Source organism: Tupaia chinensis, unplaced genomic scaffold (assembly GCF_000334495.1).
Source record: "Tupaia chinensis unplaced genomic scaffold, TupChi_1.0 Scaffold000140_1, whole genome shotgun sequence".
Lineage (NCBI taxonomy): Eukaryota > Metazoa > Chordata > Mammalia > Scandentia > Tupaiidae > Tupaia > Tupaia belangeri.
Window position 1 is genome coordinate 2,953,582 of NW_006159610.1, and position 19,229 is coordinate 2,972,810.

The window sequence follows — 19,229 nt, forward strand, 5'->3', positions numbered from 1 at the left end:
CAGAAAGAACTCACTCCCCAGGGGAGATGACCACTCCACAATCCCTTCTCGGTACCATGGGCACACGCATGCACATGCACACGCATACGCGCCCGGCTTGAGTTTGAGGCCACGGGGTCCAGGGCTCAAACAGCCATCGGCCACGTGGGAGTCCAGCGACGTAACCGCTACGCCACCTGCTGGTCCCCAAAGCACAAGTCTTAACCAATATCGTTTTACTGGCTCCTCTGAGAAGGGTCCTGGCAAACAACCGAGGGTAGAATGGCTCCGCCCCCTTCCCACTCCCGGAGTTCCCGCCAAAGCGCTCTAAGTCCCGCCTCGTCTCTGCGCCCGTCCTGCGACTCCGCCCGGAGTTCCCGTCATTCCTTGGGCTCCCCTGTTGCTAGGTGATTACCTACAGCCGCCCGAAGTCTCGCGAGGGTGGGCCCGTTACCCCAGTAACGGGGGGTTATACAGCCACAGTAGCGCTCCTTCAGCCCCTGGACCCCGGGTATCTCCGGAAGAAGTCGAGATATTCTCCCCGCGCGAAGAGACGACTGTCCTGGCCGAGGACTCGAGGCGGGAGAGGCCGGCGGAGTCGCAGTGGTGAAGTGCCGAGGAGCATAGCGAGCTCGGAGGCGGGGCCCTTGCGGGAAGCGAGCGCACCGAGACAGCCCCCCGAAAAATGAGCTCTTCCCCACATTGCCCGGTCCTAAAGAAGTGAGTGTGGCAGGAGGACGGTGCCGACTGGCGTCGTAGTTTAATCTGATCATGCTGCTTCCCACCAGGAAACCCAACGAAGCCAGCGTGCCGGCGCCACGACCTTCGGGGCATGCGCGCGCCCGCACGGCCGGTCGGTAGACGCAGCCCAGCGCCTTCAACAGCTGTGTGGCTTTCCCGAAGCTGAGGGTTTATCCGCAGCAGGTCCGCGCGACGGTGTGCCCCTGTGCGCGGTAGCCAACCCAGTTTTCGAGTTGCGATCCCGGGACTGAAATGTCACTCTTAAAACCGAAAGTGTCACCCTGAGGCAGTCTTCTCTATTGCAGTTTTAGGAACTTGCTATGGAGAGTCTGTCCACGGTTCGAAACGCGGTTTTTGAAGAGAGGAGCGGCACAAACCTATAGATTCTATACCTTCCTTTGGTCTCTCACAGACTAGAATCTTAAGGAATCTCAATTATCCCATTGTGTTAATAACCGTCACGTGGGAAGGTAATTGCATAGGATGGGTGATAGACATCGCCAATAACACTTTGGTGATTTCAGTAAGAATAATGCAATCGAATATTAGAACAGTTATATACAGAACGATATTAATCAAAATTTTGAAAAGTCTATTGTAACCTGAACTTCTGGTTAATGGAATATTAAGAAATTTCATAAACTAATATATTGCCATAATTCATTACCAAAATAAGGAACCATAATTTTTCTTTGATTCATTATCGATTAGTACCGCAGATCATTATAAACTTGCTGTTGTTCTGCAGTATTTCATTGTAAATATATATATATAATAGAATGTCAATCACTTGACTGTGTATTCTGGAAATTTCTTTTTTCAATTAAATTATTTACTCGATTTGTCTTTTATTGTGATTTTTGTCTTTTTGTCACTGAAAAATTTTTCAAATCGTTGAAACTGAAGGTTTAACTAAAGCCTCATCCTAGTTAATTTCATGTTTAGAGAGCACTTCTTTGTTCACTAGATACAATAGAAACAGAAAGTGCTTTTGAATACTCAGTGTAACAGAAGTAGCTTAAAAAGAAAAGCTGTCAAATAAGTTCCTTAGAAATTGTTTTACAGCCTACCCACATAAGGAAAGAAATTGCAAGCAAATGTTGGAAAAGATGTCAGAAGACTCAGAGAAGGAAGACTATTCAGATAGAACAATCAGTGATGAAGATGAATCAGTATGTTTTCTTAATTTTATTCTACTTAATTTGAGATAAAATTTGTTATAGAACATAAATCCTTAATTAGAATATAAAATCAGTTTCTAAAAAACGGTCTACCAGGTGTTTAACTCATTTTCTTTGAAGTTGGGAAATACGCTGAAAAGGCTAAGCTATGGGACCAGCAGTTAGCGTAATGGCTATGTCGCTGGACTCCCACGTAGTCGACCGCGGTTCGAGTCCCAGACCCGGTGGCTTAAAACTCATGCCAGGGGCGTGTGCATGCGTGCCCAAGACCCCAAGAGGAGAATGAAGGAGAAGGGATTGCAGCGTGGCCATCGCCCCTGGGGGGGTGATTTCTCGCTTTCTGTCTCTCTGTCTCTCTGTCTGGCGAGTGCACGAACCTTATGGCAAAAACCTCTCCAAAAAAAAAGAAAAAGAAAGCTAAGTTATGATGGTGTGCAGAATACCCTATCTAGAAAGAGAGACTATTGATACTGCTTTCTTGATAAAATATTTTTACTTAAAAAAAAAAAGCTTCTGGATTTTATAAAAATATGTATTTTATCATTATCAGGGTTTTAGTGACTCAAGTCCACTTACTTTCTTCTGTGTATTAATTCTTTTCTGTTTATATCGTAAGTATACTAGAACCACTTACTTTCTACCCCTATTATGTATCACTATAATAGATTTAATGTTGCTGTGATGTCGTAAAGGAAAAGACCTGGAAGAAAATGTATTTTTAAATATTTTGTGTGGTTCTAGTACTGTTTTCTGAGCAATTTCCTTCCAATTTTATTAAAATTTAACAGATTATGTATGTAAGGTAAGGTCTCAAAATAAAGTCACTCAGATATTGTTAGACTGGCGGGCTTGCTTGCTTGCTTCTATTCTTAATTTAAATTAGTTTTCCAAATTTATCAAGAGTGTTTAAACCGTAAGGATATAGTCATTACTATCATACCCATTAGAAGAAGGAAAATAATGAACTTTAAGGTTTCAGAATATGCTAAGTATTGGGGGGACCAGCATTTAGCGTAATGGCTATGTCGCTGGACTCCCATGTAGTCAACCCAGTGGTTTAAACTCATGCTGATCACGTGTGCGTGCATGCCCAAGATCCCGAGAGGAGAATGGAGGAAAAGGGATTGTGCCATGGCCATCTCCCCGGAAGGGGAAGGGGGGATTTCTAGCTTTCTGTTTCTCATTTATTAAAGATTAGAGACATAGGGACCAGCAGGTGGCATGGCAGTTAAGTCGCTGGACATTCCCACATGGCCGACCACGGTTCAAGTCTCGACCTGGTGGCTTCCTTTCTCACTTTCCCGCTCTCTCTCTCTGTGTCTTTCTCTGGTCAAATTAAAATAAAATGAAAAGAATAAATAAAATAAAAATAAATGATTCTTAAAAAAAAAAAAAAATTAGAGACATACACTAATTCCCAAGTAGTAAAAAAAAAATTTCCAGATTTGGAAACCTTTGGTTTTTAAGAGGTACATATTTTTAAATTCTCTTGTTTTAGGATGAGGATACATTCGTGAAAATTGTAAGTGGAGATCTTCATCGGTGTACATTTTTAACAGGTTTGAACTTACCCATATATTTTTCCTCCCTTTTATCATAAAAGCTTCAGTGGAAAAAAAAAAAAAAAGCTTCAGTGGATAAAAAATTAAAATAAAACTAAGGAAAAGTCAGAATTAGTAACAGTGAATAATTGTTCTGGGCAGTGTCAATATATTTCCATCTAGCAGGTTATCAGCCCAGTTAGTTTAAGATAGTATTTCAAATCATAGTTCAGCTCTCCTAAGTCTGCTATCGTAGGGTTCTTTCCCAAGCCAGTGTAGTTCAGGAGTTCTGACATTTGTATAGACAGTTCAAATCTCTTGTTTAGTTTTCTTTTTTTAAATTTATTTATTTTACACTCATTCACTGTATATCATTGCAGCATACAAAATGAGTTTTTCCCTCCATAATACACTATATTGGCTCAAAGATATTATCATACATGTTATCTTCAACAAATAATTTTTCATTTCTTGTTTCTTATATGTTTTGCTTCTGTTTTGCTTCTATTTTGATTCCCTCCTTCTCACCCTCTGTAATTTCCCAGCCTCCTCCCACATTGTCTCTGGTACCTACAGTTGCTTTCCAGGTTTAGTTTTCTAACTTTTTCCTGCATTGGTTTGGGACTATCATGCACATGCGTATTTCAAGGGTTGAACTCAGGCTGTGTGTATGCAGTTAAAATTTCAGTTCAAATGTCAGTCTTAGTCTTCTTGCTTGCAGAGCTCAGAAGTAGGCTGACTTCTATGGGTTCACACACACAATTAGGAGGCACCTTTTCCTGGTTTCTTTTGCCCTTTCCTATTCCTTCCACATTATGAGGACCCCTTTTCCTGGTTCCTCTCTTAACGAGAGACTGGGTTTCTATATGAGATTTACCCATTTGAGCCACTAGACTGCTCTGTGAATAGGACCTGCCATCAGGGCAAAACAATAAGAAACCAAGGGGAATGAATTCACACTCCTGTGGGAGAGTGTATTAGGGACGTTTCTCTAATCACCTTGATTTTACTTATTTTCCAGACCTCTCAGGCAGTTTTCATGTTTTATCTAGAGCTGATGAAATTGATGACACAGAGTTATCGAAAGAGACAGGGCCACTGCACTGCCTGCTTGGGACTGCCCCCATTATATTCTTTGTGGATCAAAGTGATCCTAGAATGAAAACTGAGAAAAAAAAAATTGTGACCTAAAGTTCAATAGCAAACTTTGAGATTATACTTCCTATCAATAGTGGGGAATTACAATCAGTGAGTATATTTAACTGTTAAATAGTATTTATGATTAAGTGTAAGAACCAAAAGTAAGGCCAGAGGTGGTGCTGCACACCAAGAATCCCAGCTACTCCAGAAGCTGAGGCAGGAGGATGACAAGTTTTGAGGCCAGCCTGGGAATAAAGCAAAACCCTCTCTCAAAAAAAAAAAAAGAAAAGAAAAGAAAAAAATCATAAGTAGATGGTATGCTACAAGAGTTGTAAGACACAAATGTTTTAGAGTAATAATGAGCACTTAGCATAAATTAATAGTATCCAAGGTCAACAATCATTAGTTAAGATCACTTGTCACAAAATTTCATTCATACTTTCATTAAAAGCACTATGAATTGGAAAGTATTTTTAATAATATTCACAAATTGAACAGTGTCTGAAGGAAAAATTAAACTATAAGAAATTATGAAAATTGGGATTTTCCTTCTTATCACTAATGATTGTGTTTGAAATTTTTTTTTAGCTGACTGTTTTGGTGACCCATTCTTCCCCCGGACTACACAGATACTGTTGGAATATCAGCTGGGGAGATGGGTACCACGCCTTCGTGAACCACGAGATTTATATGGTGTCTCTTCTTCTGGTCCACTGAGCCCAACACGGTGGCCATACCACTGTGAAGTCATTGATGAGAAAGTCCAGCATATTGGTATGCTTTTAACGATTTGAGGAAATTCAGACATTAGCAGATTTGCTCTCCCAACCTTGATTTTAATGAGATTTGTGTTAGAGCAGTACATTCCAACAGAAATATGAAAAATTAAATATTCTAGGAATCATATTTAAAAGGAAAAATCCTTTTAATGAAGTTGATTTTAAAGATCTATTTACTTTAACCCAACTAAATCTAAAATATTTCACATTCTTTCTTTTTGTATAGTATCTGAGGCACATTTGTATTTATAGACCTCTCAATTCAGATCAGCTACATTTCCAGGGCTCAGTAGCCCCACATATTTAAACAGAGAGGTTTAAAGTGTGTGCTTAGCTCCTAAAAGTTTAGTAATGCTTTTTTTTAAAAGAATTATTTAATTTTTATTCATTCTCATTTTTTTTTTTTAATTTAACCAGAGAGAGAGAGGGAAAGTGAGAAAGCAAGTCGCCAGGTCCAGGACTCGAAACGTGGACAGACATGTGGGAGTCCGGCGCTTTAACCACCACACCACCTGCTGGCCCTTAGCTTTAGTAATTCTAAACTCTTCCAAATAGTATGACTGGGTTCCAGTCACAAACGTGCAGAGTGAGGTCACAGACAGAAGCTATGCTCGAATACCTGAGATCGGCAACCCTGCTCTTTTGGTCTCCTCTCTTTCTCCTTTTTCCCCCCTTCTATGTCTTTCTTTATATATCTTTATCCTTCTTTGTCTCTTTTTTTTTCCTTTTTTTCATTTCTGTTCTTCTATTTTCATTTTATGCCCCTTTGTCTTTTTTTTCCTTTCCCTGCTTTCTTTCCTTTAATGGACATTTATGAAACTAAAGAGTGCATGTTTTAATGGATGTCTTTACATTGCTGTATATTGCATTCCCAATTTATTTTTCTGTCTTTCAAAGTTTACAGCCTTATCTCTCCGGCTCACTCACAGCATGGCAGAAACATTCCCGTTGTTCACCATGTTCTCACTGCCACTGCTGTTTCACATTCGTTGATTATAACTCAGAGTACATACATTATTCCAGGAAGAGAACTTACATTCACTGGTGAATAAAATTTCAGACCATAGGGGCCAGCAGGTGGCATGGTGCTTAAGGCGCTGGACACTCCCAAATGGCCAACCACAGTTCAAGTCCTGGACCTGGTGGCTTGCCTCCATCTCTGTGTGTGCATCTCTCTGGTAAAATTAAAATAAGTGAATGAATAAATAAAATTAAATAAATAATTCTTTAAAACAACTTCAAACTGTATGTACTTACCGTGATTGTCTAGACTTTTTATAGTATCTACTCAAATTAGGAATTACTTAGGAGTTCTTAAAAACCAAGTTTTTTCCTTTCATTGCTGGTGAACAGATACACACGCGTGCACACACACACACATAGATGTATACATATAGATGTATGCATGTATCTATATGTAGAGAGAAAGAGAACACTGAGTTTTGTTAATAGAAGACAAAGTTAATTTCCCCCCAAGAATCTTAAAGTTATTGGGTAAAAATACATTAAAGAGTTTATGCTTAATAGTACTTACAAACATCCCTTTATATATTTGTAAAGATCTCTTTAGCAAGATGCATTTGGGTATATATTTATCTTCTGCAGTATAGGAAATCTCTCCCTTTTTCTTCTTTTGGTCCCCATAGCATCAGCCCCACCCCTCCCTTACTTTTTTTCTTTAAAGTTTGTTAATTTTTTTCTTCCACAAGCCAGAGAGAGAAATAGCACCCCCAGCAGGGTTTTAGCGCTGCAATATACCCTCAGCCTCAGCCAGCCTGGAATCTCCCGAATCATGGGCTGTACATACGCGGCACACTCTGGGAGGTCTTTAGATGCGAGCAAAGAACTATCCCACATAGGTCAGCCTTGCAGAGCTTCGCATTTTACTACTGTGCCATCATTCAGCCCCACCCAATTCCTCTGATAGCCTTTCCTCCTTTTAACTCCAGCACTAGAGAAAGAAAAAGGTCAAGAAAGAAAACACTGTCATGCCACTGAATTTGAACCTTCCTCCAAACTCTCTTGTATCTCAGCTCTGTTTCAGTCTCCTCACTGCACATCTGTGATTATGGGAATGAAAAGGAGCAGGAAAAGAAAATCCTCACTGTTTCTAGTGTGACTCTTAAACACTCCTTTTATGAATCCACTAGAATTGATATCATATATCAGTGATCAAGTGGGATCAACCAAAGGTTAACTTGAGGATAAATTTTTAAAGTTCTATGATATCTAAATAAGAGATGCACAAAATGGAATATCTTGTCCATTGTGACTACTTAAGCTTTTAAGTCAGTGCTGTAAAAAGTTGAATCTGTCCAGGGAGCTGTTTGGTTTTGGTATGTGTTTCTCCCATAAAAGGACAATAGAATACAGATGAATGTATTCCACATATTTGGATTTGGCATTATGAAGACATTTTGTAAATATGCATTTAGGAACTTCTGAGTAATCTATATTTTGTTATTATTAATAGTATTTGCTAATGTAGACTTCAATACAAATTAATGAAATAAAACTGGGAGGAAAGGTAATACCACACAAACATAAAGTTTAAAATAAAATATTTAATAATCTTACAAGGATAACATTCTAAACTTCTTTTTATACATGTGTTCCAGCTTGATAATAAGCTATTTTCAGACATGTCTAGGCCTATCTGCTACACTAGCAGCCAGGGTCTCAGGAGTCTTATTTTTTCATGAGAGTTTTGTATTTTTCTTAAAAGAAAATGCAGTATATTATGTAAACCTGAGGATACAGTGTGGTCTCTGATATTATCTTTCCTGAGCCAGTCCTAAGACCGATGGAGAAAGGAGCTGAAGGACAAAGAAACTTTACAAGTTGATTCATGAGACACAATGGCACAAATAGTATTGACTTGGTACTCATGTGACTCATGGTAAATGCAAAGTACAGTCTCTGTTCTTCTGGGGAAGACTTTGACCCAAGGAAAATTCATATAGTATGACAATGTTCATTATTACATCCAAGGAAACTTTGGTAAAATCCAGTTCCATATTAGCCTAGAGGAATCAATGAAGAATTTGAAAATATATAATAAAATGGTCCTGTTTTATATTAAGTCATAATTTTTAAATGTTTCCTTGGTTTATTTCTAGATTGGACTCCTTCCTTTCCTGAGCCAGTATATATCCCAACAGGCCTAGAAACTGAACCCCTTTATTTGAACTCCAAGGAAGATACTGTGGTTTATCTAGCTGAAGATGGTGGGCACATAATGAGACACATTGCTGTAAAAAATTGTTTGGTATCTGGGTTAATCTCTTACTTACTTTTGTTTTGCTGTTTATAGTAGAAATTTCAGATTATCAAAAAGTCCCCAATCCCATAAAGATATTTGGTTATGTATTGATTCACTTGTTGACGTAGTGCTAATTATGTTTTTGAATATATACCCCTGTTGGGACCAGCAGTTAGCGTAATGGCTATGTCACTGGACTCCCACGTAGTCGACCGTGGTTCGCATCCCAGACCCGGTGGCTTAAAACTCACACCAGGTGCTTGTGCATGAGTGCCCAAGATCCCGAGAGAAGAATGGAGGAGAAAGGATTGTGGCATGGCCATCCCCCCTGGGGGGTGATTTCTCGCTTTCTGTCTCTCTGTCTCTCTCTCTCTGTCTGGCGAGCACACGCACCCTATAGCAGAAACCTCTCCAAAAAAACAAGAAAGAAAGAAATCAACCCCAAGGCACCTTAGGGATTTTTATTAAAAAAAAAAAAAAAAAGATATACTCCTGTTTATGCTGAGTTACTTCAAAAGAAAACATGTTGGCCAATATAATGGAGAGTTAGAATAAATTATACTTTATATCAGTTTGCTGAGATAAATCTAGTGGATCAGACTGCAGCTGTTGTTTCCTCTTCATCTACAGCTCATGTCCATAAAGTTGTTAAGATACTTTTCTTTTTTTTTTTTTCTTTTTTTTTTTTTTTAGATTTTTGCCATAAGGCATGTGTGCTGGAGAGATAGCAAGAGGGGAAAGTGAAAAATCCCCCTGCCCCCACCCCAGGAGCAGTGCCACACTTCAGTCCCTTTTCCTCGATGCTTCTCTCAGGATTTGGGGCATATATGCACAAGGGCCTTGCGTGATTTTCAAGCCCCCAGGTCCAGGATTTGAACCACGCTCAGTCATGTGGTAGTCCAGCTCCTTAACCACCATGCCATCTGCTAGCTCAAGACATTTTTCTTTTTATTTCATTTCTGTTTGATGTATTTCTTAGGATTTTCATCATTAAAAGAAGAAAATTACTTCACCTTGTAAATAAAATCTAAGATCATATCCCAGGAAAGTGTTCTTTTTTTTTTTCTTTTTGTTTTCCAAGGTTTTTGCCATAAGGGGTGTGTGCTCGCCAAAGAGAGAGACAGTGAGAGGGAAAGTGAGAAATCACCCTGCATGGCAGCTGGCCACATCCCAATTCCTTCTCCATTCTTCTGAGATTTTGCTCAAGCGCGTGTGCACGTACACACACACACACACACACACACACGGTGTGATTTTGAAGCCACCAGATCCTAGACTCGAACTCTAGTTGGCTATGTGGGAGTCTAGCACCTTAACCACTGTACCACCTGTTAGCCCTATCAGGAAAGTGTTCTTAACATGCAAGATCAGTATTTGTACTTTGAGAACTCTTAATACAATGATTTAAGTTTGCTTTTATGATAGAACGTGCTAATAAACTGTCTCAGCCTGTATTGTAAACTCTACTGCTCTTGAAACACCACCATGAGAAAGTATGGGATTCTTGCATAATTTTACCATTAGAGCATGAGATCTTAAGAGTGTTTTTGTTTTATTAAAGATAACTGCCAGGGATACTATGCAGATTATTTAAAGGGCTAGCAAGAAAAAGTGAAATTCACAGGAATTTTTTACTATACAGTAATTTTAAAAATCATACAATCACACTGATTTTTAAACAACTAGAGTAGGAGAAGTACATCTGATTTTTAAATTTGATTTCATCTGTTTTCATGGCTAACCTAACTGAAATAAGATCTGGTAAATAATAAAAATAGTTGAGGTAAATCTGTCAGGGTCTTGTCAAGATTTCAGTGGTATACTGGGAACCAGCAGTTAGCGTAATGGCTGTGTCGCTGGACTCCCACGTAGTCAACTGCGATTCGCATCCCGGACCCGGTGGCTTAAAATTCACGCTGGGCTCGTGTGCGTGCATGCCCAAGATCCTGAGAGGAGAATGGAGGAGAAGGGATTGCGGCATGACCATCCCCCCTGGGGGGTGATTTCTCGTTTTCTGTCTCTATGACTCTCTCTGTCTGTCTGGCAAGCACACGCGCCCTATAGCGAAAATCTCTCCAAAAAAAAAAAAAAATGAATTCAGTGGTATACTCAGTAATTGAGAGTTTAATGAAATTTATCCTTGAATTGTCTAGCCACATTTATTGTCAGTTAACAACATGAGTGAGTCTATGTCTAGATATTTCATTCTGGTCCACTGATGTATTGAGATTTACGCTAATGCCACCATAGAAATATAACTTTAGGGAACCAGCAGTTAGCGTAATGCCTATGTCGCTGGACTCCCACATGGTCAACCGCGGTTCGTGTCCCGGACCCAGTGGCTTAAAACTCACACCGGGCGCGTGTGCGTGTGTGCCCAAGATCCCGAGAGGAGAATGGAGGAGAAGGGATTGCGGCGTGACCATCCCCCCTGGGGGGTGATTTCTCACTTTCTGTCTCTATGTCTCTCTCTGTCTGTCTGGCGAGCGCACGCACCCTACAGTGAAAATCTCTCCAAAAAAAAAAAAAGAAATATAACTTTATCTATGCAATGTACTTTAATTTTAAAATAGCTGCGCAAGCTTTCTTTTGATTAGTATTTATTGTTACATAGTGTATCTTTTTATATCATTTTACTTTTAACATGTCTGTTTTATACTTTTTTTTTTAATTCAGGGGAATAGACAGCATATAGTTAAGTGTTTACTTTTATATACTCTGAAAATCGATGTCTTTGTATTATGTTTTATATAAATACTGATAATTATTTATGTCATTTTACTAGTTTTATTCTATTCTATTTTCAAATTATTTTTTGCCCTCCTAGAGATTAATTTGAATATAGTTCATGATTCCATTTATTCCTACTATTGATTTATCATGTATACCTGTTTTTAAGTTTTTGTGTGATTGCCCTAGGTTTTTCAATATGCATCTTTAATGTAGAAGACTACCTTAAATAATCCTATGCCCTTTCATATATCATGAAGAGATACAAAATTATATTCCCAATTCTTTTTTTTTTTTTTTTGGAAAGGTTTTTGCTATCGGGCGCATGCGCTCACCAGACAGACAGAGAGAGAGAGACAGAAAGCAAGAAATCAACCCCCAGAGGGGATGGCCACGCTGCAATCCCTTCTTCTCCATTCTCCTCTCGGGATCTTGGGCACGCACGCACACGCGCCCGGTGTGAGTTTAAGCCACTGGGTCCAGGACGCAAACCGCGGTCGACTATGTGGGAGTCCAGTGACATAGCTGTTACGCTAACTGCTGATCACTATATTCCCAATTCTTTCCTCCCTCCCTTTGTGCCATAATTTTCAAGTGTTTTACTTTTTCATGTGCTATAAAAACTCAAAACATTCTTACTTTTTAAAATAGTTATCTTTTAGATAAATTAAAAAATAAGAAAAATGAATTTTATCTCTACTTTTGTTTATTTCATTTCTAGTACTCATTTCTCTGTACAGATCTATCTGGTAGCACGTTACTTCTGCCAGAAAACTTTTTGAAATATTCCTTTGCAGCAAATGAATTCTCTCCGTTTATTTAGTTGTTTTTGTTTTTTCTATTTCAAAACATGTTTTTGGTGGGCATAGCATTTCTAGTTGACAAATTTTGTCTTTTCAGCACTTTAAAGATGTTGTTTCATTGTTTTCTAGCTTGCATAGCTTATGGCTAGAAGCTTGCAAGAATTAGAATCTTTGTTCCTCTATATGTAATGTGTGTTTTATTTTATGTCTGCCTCCAAAATTTTTTTCTTCATCTTGTTTTCAGTAGTTTAAGTGTCATATGCCTAAATGTGTATAGGTTTTGGGGTTTATCTTGGTTGTTGTTCTGTGAACTGCTTGAGTCTGTGGTTTGGTGTCTGTCATTAATGTTGGAAACTTCTCAGCCATTGTTTCTTCACATATTTTTTCTGCTCAATTGCTTTTTTCTTTTGGAATTTAAATCACATGCATGACAATTTGCTATTGCCCTATAGTTCCTGGATGCTGTGTCCTTTTGTTATTATTTGTTGTTGTTTTAAAAGGGAGGAGGGGGCGGGCAGCCAGTGGCATTGTGGTTAAAGTGGCTGGATCCCACATGGCTGACTGCATGGTTCAAGTCCTGGACCCAGTGGCATGAAAAACATGCTGGGTGTGTGTGCATGCATGCCCAAAGTCCTGAGAGAACAATAGAGAAGAGACTGCAGCATGGCTATCCCCTATAGTGTAGGGTGCTTTCTTACTTTCTCTCTCTCTCTTTCTCTGTGTCTCTCTCTTGCATGTGCACACTCTCTATAGCAAACAAAAACCAAAACAAAACTATGCTTCACCTTGAGCAATTTCTATTGACTTGTCTTCAAGTTCATTGATTCTTTGCTCTAATCAAAGGCAGATCCATTTCTGTTGCTACGTTTTTAACTTCTCACATGCCATTTGATGCTTCATTATAGTTTTCATATCTCTGATGAAAATATCCATCTGATTTGTGTATTCTTCATCTTTTCCACTAGAGCCTTTAATATATAGCCCGCAGCATCAGTACAAGGACCATGTCTCTGCTTGTTTTTAAAGGTCACTATCATGATGCTCAGATCTAGCCACTCCTTACACTTTCCAATGCCCTACATCCTAAGCAGAATATGTAAGCATTTAATGCTATGAATTTCCTCCTAAGCACTGCTTTTACTTCATCCCACAAATGTCAACATACTGTATATTTTCTGTATCATTCATTTAAAAATATTTTCTAACGCCCTTTTGATTTTTTCCTTTAATCTATGGATTATTTAAAAATATGTTGTGTGTGTTCCAAGTATATGAGAATTCTCTAGATATCTTATTGTCATTGACTTCTAATTCAATTCTGTTGTGGTCTTTTGAAATGTAATAAAACTTAAGTTTTTGACCAAGTACAAGGTCTGTCTTGGCAAACATTTCACATGCACTTGGAAAGAAGGTGTAATCTATAGTTAATGTGTAGTGTTCTGCACATGTCGGTTAGACCAAGTTCATTGATAGAGTTATTTAAATATTTTTTCTTACTGTTCTTCTGTACTTGTTCTATCAGTTACTTGAAAAAGAAGTGTTAATTTCTAATTTGTGAGCTTTTAAAAATTCTTCTAGATTTATTTCATTATTTTGAAACATATTTGATTATTCTAAAGTCATTCTAATAAAGTACCTCTTTCATCACCAGGAAATGTTTATTTTTATCTCTGGCATGACACCATGTCTTTGTTGTTTCATATTAATATAGCCAGCTTTCTTATGTTTACTGTTTACTTGGTTTAACTATAATTTTTTTAAGAATTTTTTTATTTAACTTTATTTATTCATTTATTTTTAATCTGACAAGAGAGAGAGAGAGAGAGAAAGGGAAAGTGAGAAAGCAAGCTGCCAGGTTGAGGACTCAGATCATGGTCAGCCATGTGGGAGCCTAGCGCCCTTAACCACCATGCCCCCTGCCAGTCCCTCCCTCCCCATATTACTTTCAATCTTTATGTTAAATTATATATAGTATATCTACAAATAGTGCCTCTTAAAAAAATCTAGTCAGACAATCTCTGTCTTTCAATTAGAATGTATTGCCGATTTTCATTTCATGTCCTTACATATGTTTGGGTTTTACAGTCTTACTGATTGGCTCATCTGGTTTTGGTTCTCAGTAACCTCTTTTAGGATATTAATCAATATTTTTTCATATTTTAATTAGTTTATTATTATTACACATACCTCTTATTTTTATATGATTACTCTAAGAATTACAGTATGCATCCTTCTCATAATCTATTTAAAATTACTGTTAAATTTTTTGTTGTTGTTTTTAAACAGGTCAGTTTTCTTTAAAGAAATTAAGATGAGAAAAAGTAGTCTTTTCTACTTATTCATATATTTACCATTTCTTCTTTTCATTGTTTCATGTAGATCTGAATTTCCACCCGGCATTATTATTCCTCAACCCAAAGAACTTCCTTTAGCATTTCTTTTCAGTGTAAGTTTGCTGGCAATGAATGCCTTCAGAAAGTTTGTTTAATAACCTGTTTACCATTTTTTGAAAGACATTCTCCATGTATATTGAATTCTAGGCTGACATTTTTCTTTAAAGATACTGTTCCATTGTCTTTTACCATTTGTGGTCTTTGATAAGAAGTCAGGTGTAATTTATATTATTGTTCTCTGTATGTGGTGTGTGTGTTTTTTTTTCCCTCTGTAGCCATTTTTAGCAGTTTGACTATAATGCACCTAGATTTGGTTATCTTTATCTATCGTACTCAGAGTTTGCTGAGCTTCCTGAACCCATAGGTTAACAAACTTTTTTCCAAAAATTTTGAGAACATTTTACCGAGTATGTTTTTACAGATATTCTTTCAAACTATTTTTTCTCACCTATCCTTTGGAATTCTAATTACACATATATTAGATTTCAAGATATATCCTACATGTTATTGGGTATTCGTATGTCTCTTTCCTCCTCTGCCTTTCAGTTTAGATATTTATTTTTTAAGTGAATTGATTATTTCTCTTGTAATCTTTCATCTTTATCCCTATTTTTTTGCCTTTTTCCTACTTTTAATTGTAAATTTACAAATTATTATATATATTTATGGGTACAAAGTGATGTTACAATATATGAATACAATGGTGAGTAAGTAAGCTCATCCCCCCCAGAAAAACTTTCAGATATTGTGCTTGTTTTGTTTGGTTTGGTTTTGGTTTTGGTTTTGGTCTGTTTGGTTTTTTGCTGTGGCATGTGTGCACTCTCCAGAGAGAGAAAGAGCATGGGGGAGTAAGCAATCGCCTGCTCCAGGAGGAATGGCCACATTGCAATCCTTTTTCTCCATTCTCTTCTCATGATTTTGGGCATGTATGCACATATACCCAACTTTTTTTTAATATTTATTTTACTTTATTTATTTATTTATTAGTGCAGTGCCGTTAACCACCACACCACCTGCCAGCCCCATCTACTTTTTTTTTAAAGGATTATTTATTTAATTTTATTTATCATTATTATTTCTTAAATTTGCTATTGGGCATGTGTGCTCTCCAAGTAGAGAGATAAACTGAGAAAGCAAGTCACCAGGTCTGGGACTCAAAACATAGTCGGCCAGGGAACCAGCAGTTAGCATAATGGCTATGTCGCTGGACTCCCACGTAGTCGACCGCAGTTCGCATCCCGGACCCAGTGGCTTCAAACTCATGCCGGGCTCGTTCGCGTGTGTGCCCAAGATCCTGAAAGGAGAATGGAGGAGAAGGGATTGCGGCGTGACCATCCCCCTGGGGGGGGGTGATTTCTCGCTTTCTGTCTCTATGTCTCTCTGTCTGTCTGGTGAGCGCACGTGCCCTATAGCAAAAAACCTCTCAAAAAAAAAAAAAAAAAAACCATAGTCGGCCATGTGGGAGTCCAGTGCCTCAACCACCATGCCACCTGCTGGCCCCAACTCAACATTTTTTAAGCTACCAGGTCCAGGACTCAAACCATGCAAAAGGCCGTGTAGGATGCAGCACCTCAACTGTCACATCACCAGCTGGCCCTTATTGTACTCTTTATTTCTAGGACTTGTAGAACTAAAACAATCCAAAGTCTCAGCCCACAGTAGTGCTCTTTTCTATCTTTTTATGTTTTCCCTTTCTTTCTTGAGATGACTTACCTGTTTTCTCATTAGTCTGTAATTTTCCTTTAAGTGTTTGAACATATATTTAGTCCATCTCTATGAATCTCTAAGAATGAATCTGGGTTATTTTGGGGTCTTTTGAAAACCCCATATATATGGGTAGTGGGGGAAGAGGACTATGAATCATATATTCCTGCTTCTCCGAATGCTTCATAATTTTTTTATCATATGCAGGACATTATGAAACATATACTGTTGGTATCTAGATTATGTTTAGTTTTGGTTTTTAGTTTTGTATGTGCACTCCCAGAGAGAAAAAGAAAGTGAGAAATCAACCCCAGGTGGGATGGCCACACTGCAGTCTTTTCTTCTCCATTCTCCTCTTGAGATTTTAGACAGGCCCAGCATGAGTTTCAAGGTGCTATGTCTGGGACTCAAACCATGAATCCAGCCAGAGGGGATCTAGCACCTTAACCCCCACGCCATCTGCTGGCCGAATTGTGTTGTGTCTTACCCCCCAAAAAATGTAGAGCTGAGATATTGGAGTGTATTTAGTTCTGGGATATACTGAAATTCCAACATATCCAATATGGAAGCATTTCATGAAATACCTTAGAGATTTCACTGCATCTCCAGAAAGCCTGCACCTTAGGCATAAGGCCCATAACCAAGAGTAAGACTATTATATCTTCTCTCTTTCTTAGGCTCAGTCTTTGCTTTTGTGTAGCCCTCAGCCAAGAACTACAAAACCACAATTTATACTGTTGAGGCCCTCTCTTCATGTTTCTTCGTGATATCCTGCTTCACAAATTTTAGCAACTCCAAGTGATAATCCTGCCTCCTTAACAAGACTGTTAGGCTATTCTTTTTATATTTTGTTATCTTTTTTTTTTTTTTTTTTTTTTTTTTTAGGGGGTTTTCACTTTTTTTGTTTGAGAGGGTTTTCACTATAGGGCACATGAGCTTGCCAGAAAGACAGAGAGATAGAAAGTGAGAAATCACTCCCCCTTCCAGGGGTGATGGCCGCACCGCAATCCCTTCTCCTCCATTCTCCTCTCAGGATCTTGGGCACGTGCGCACATGTGCCCGACATGAGTTTAAGCCACCAGGTCCAGGACTCGAACCACAGTCAACTATGTGGGAGTCTAGCGACACAACCTTTCCTGGCTATGCCATCTGCTGGTTCCGTTAGGCTATTCTTAAGCCTCATTTTCCTAAGTTGTAGTGCAAAAATTACCTCTATGCAGAAAGCAAGGGCTAAACCTGGACTTACTTCATAATTTATCATGTTTCAGAGGCCTTGTATAGCTCTGTTCTATTATTATCCAAGTGAATGAAAGCAAGTCATATTTTTTGTCCAGTTCTATTGACATTTAAAGTAGAAGAGCAAGTTTAGGACCATCTACTTCATTATGACTGGAAGTAAGATGAATATTCTTAGTATGAGAAATAGGTAAATTTATTTTAGATATTTCCTTTCTTATCAAAATACTCTTAGGTGCTCTTACTTCAACATAAACCTATAAAAATTCATATCAAATTACTCTAAAATTCATAATCTTTATACTTGCACCATTCCTAACTCAAGACTGTTATGAAGAATAGCCTGCCTGCCATAGACATGTCTTGAAATTGCTATGGTCTTTTTCTCTCATCAGCTTACAAAGAGCCCTGTTTTGTGTATTCCCGAGTTGGGGGCAACCGAACACCCTTGCAGCAGCCTGTGGATAATTGCGACAACACTTTGATGTTTGAAGCAAGGTTTGAGAGTGGTAATCTACAGAAGGTAGTCAAAGTGTAGGTTTTAATTTTTTTTTTGAGCTGCTAGACTATCAGTTATTTATTATATTATACATTTTCAATATGACAGTATTAATTGTCATAATACATATGGTATTCAAACTTTCTAATAGAATAGTTCTTGGTATGAGTAGCCTATAAACTCTCCCAAGAGAATTCTTCTATTAAAATATATTTGTTATTGAGACAGGCAGGTGGCATAGTGGTTAAGGTGGCTGGATCCCACATGGCCAACTGCACGGTTCAAGTCCTTGACCTGGTGACTTGAGAAACACACTGCCCAAAATCACAAGAAGAAAATGGAAAAGAAGAGATTGCAGTGTGGCCATCCTCCTAAGGAGCGGTTTCTCACTTTCTCTCTTTTTCAGTTTCTGGTGAGCACACACACCCTGTAGCAGTATGGAGAAATTGAAACAAATGCTTTAAGTACAAAGAATGACACAATTCTACTTTAACTACTACATACTCATCACCTAGTTTCAATAGCTATAAAGGTTTTACAACATTTATTTCTTCTATTCCTAGGTCATTATTTGTAACTGTGTGTGTGTGTGTGTGTGTGTGTGTGTGTGTGTATGTATGTACATAGTTATAAATATGTACATGTATACATACAATATATAATTATATAATATATGTATCATTTATATACATATAAATATATAGGTACATATTTATAACTATATACATATGTACACACACATAAACTAAGTACATAATGCTGATAGTCTAGAAAGTTACTTAGTAAAGAAAAAAACACAAATAACCAGGTAAGATTTTTATGTATATAAAAAATACTCTAGTGGAATTTTTGGGTTGTCAGAAAAGTCATGATATATTTTTTCTACGTTTTTCAAAGGTCATTTATTTATATAAAGAAAAAAAATTGATCAGTGATATATTGCCTGTTTTGTTTGATAACCTTTGCCATCTTTCACTGAGCTTCATAATCCTTCATTCATAGAAGGACCTGTTGTTATCAGCAAAAAACTGAACAAGGTGCTGATTTACAACCTCATCTGAATTAAACATTTTACCACGCAAGGAGTTTTGAAAAGAGTAAAACAAGTGGAAGTCTGACTGCACAAAGTCAAACAAATATGGTGGGTGTGACAATACATCCCATCCAAGCTCCAGTCTTCTTTTTTTTTTTTTTTTTTTTTTTTTTGGAGATTTTTACTTTAGGGGGGCGGACTCCCGCCA

At 38.0% G+C, this 19,229-nt stretch overlaps 1 protein-coding gene across 10 annotated transcripts in view; it reads left to right on the top strand.

Moving 5' to 3' along the window:
* The first annotated feature begins 333 nt into the window (after positions 1-333).
* Positions 334-19,229, top strand: part of LOC114007204 (AGBL carboxypeptidase 3) — a 24,447-nt gene continuing 5,551 nt past the window's right edge. The window contains exons 1-7 of one of the 10 annotated variants that reach the window (XM_027770477.1): positions 355-903; positions 1,026-1,190; positions 1,786-1,892; positions 3,400-3,460; positions 5,171-5,356; positions 8,481-8,588; positions 17,885-18,023. In XM_027770477.1, coding sequence (XP_027626278.1) covers positions 1,818-1,892; positions 3,400-3,460; positions 5,171-5,356; positions 8,481-8,588; positions 17,885-18,023 — 569 coding nt within the window. In that variant the 5' untranslated portion in view covers positions 355-903; positions 1,026-1,190; positions 1,786-1,817. Of the gene's footprint in view, positions 1,191-1,771; positions 1,893-3,399; positions 3,461-5,170; positions 5,357-8,480; positions 8,630-17,884; positions 18,024-19,229 lie in introns of all 10 variants that reach the window. The other 9 variants (XM_027770480.1, XM_027770482.1, XM_027770476.1 and 6 more) reach the window with 9 other exon arrangements.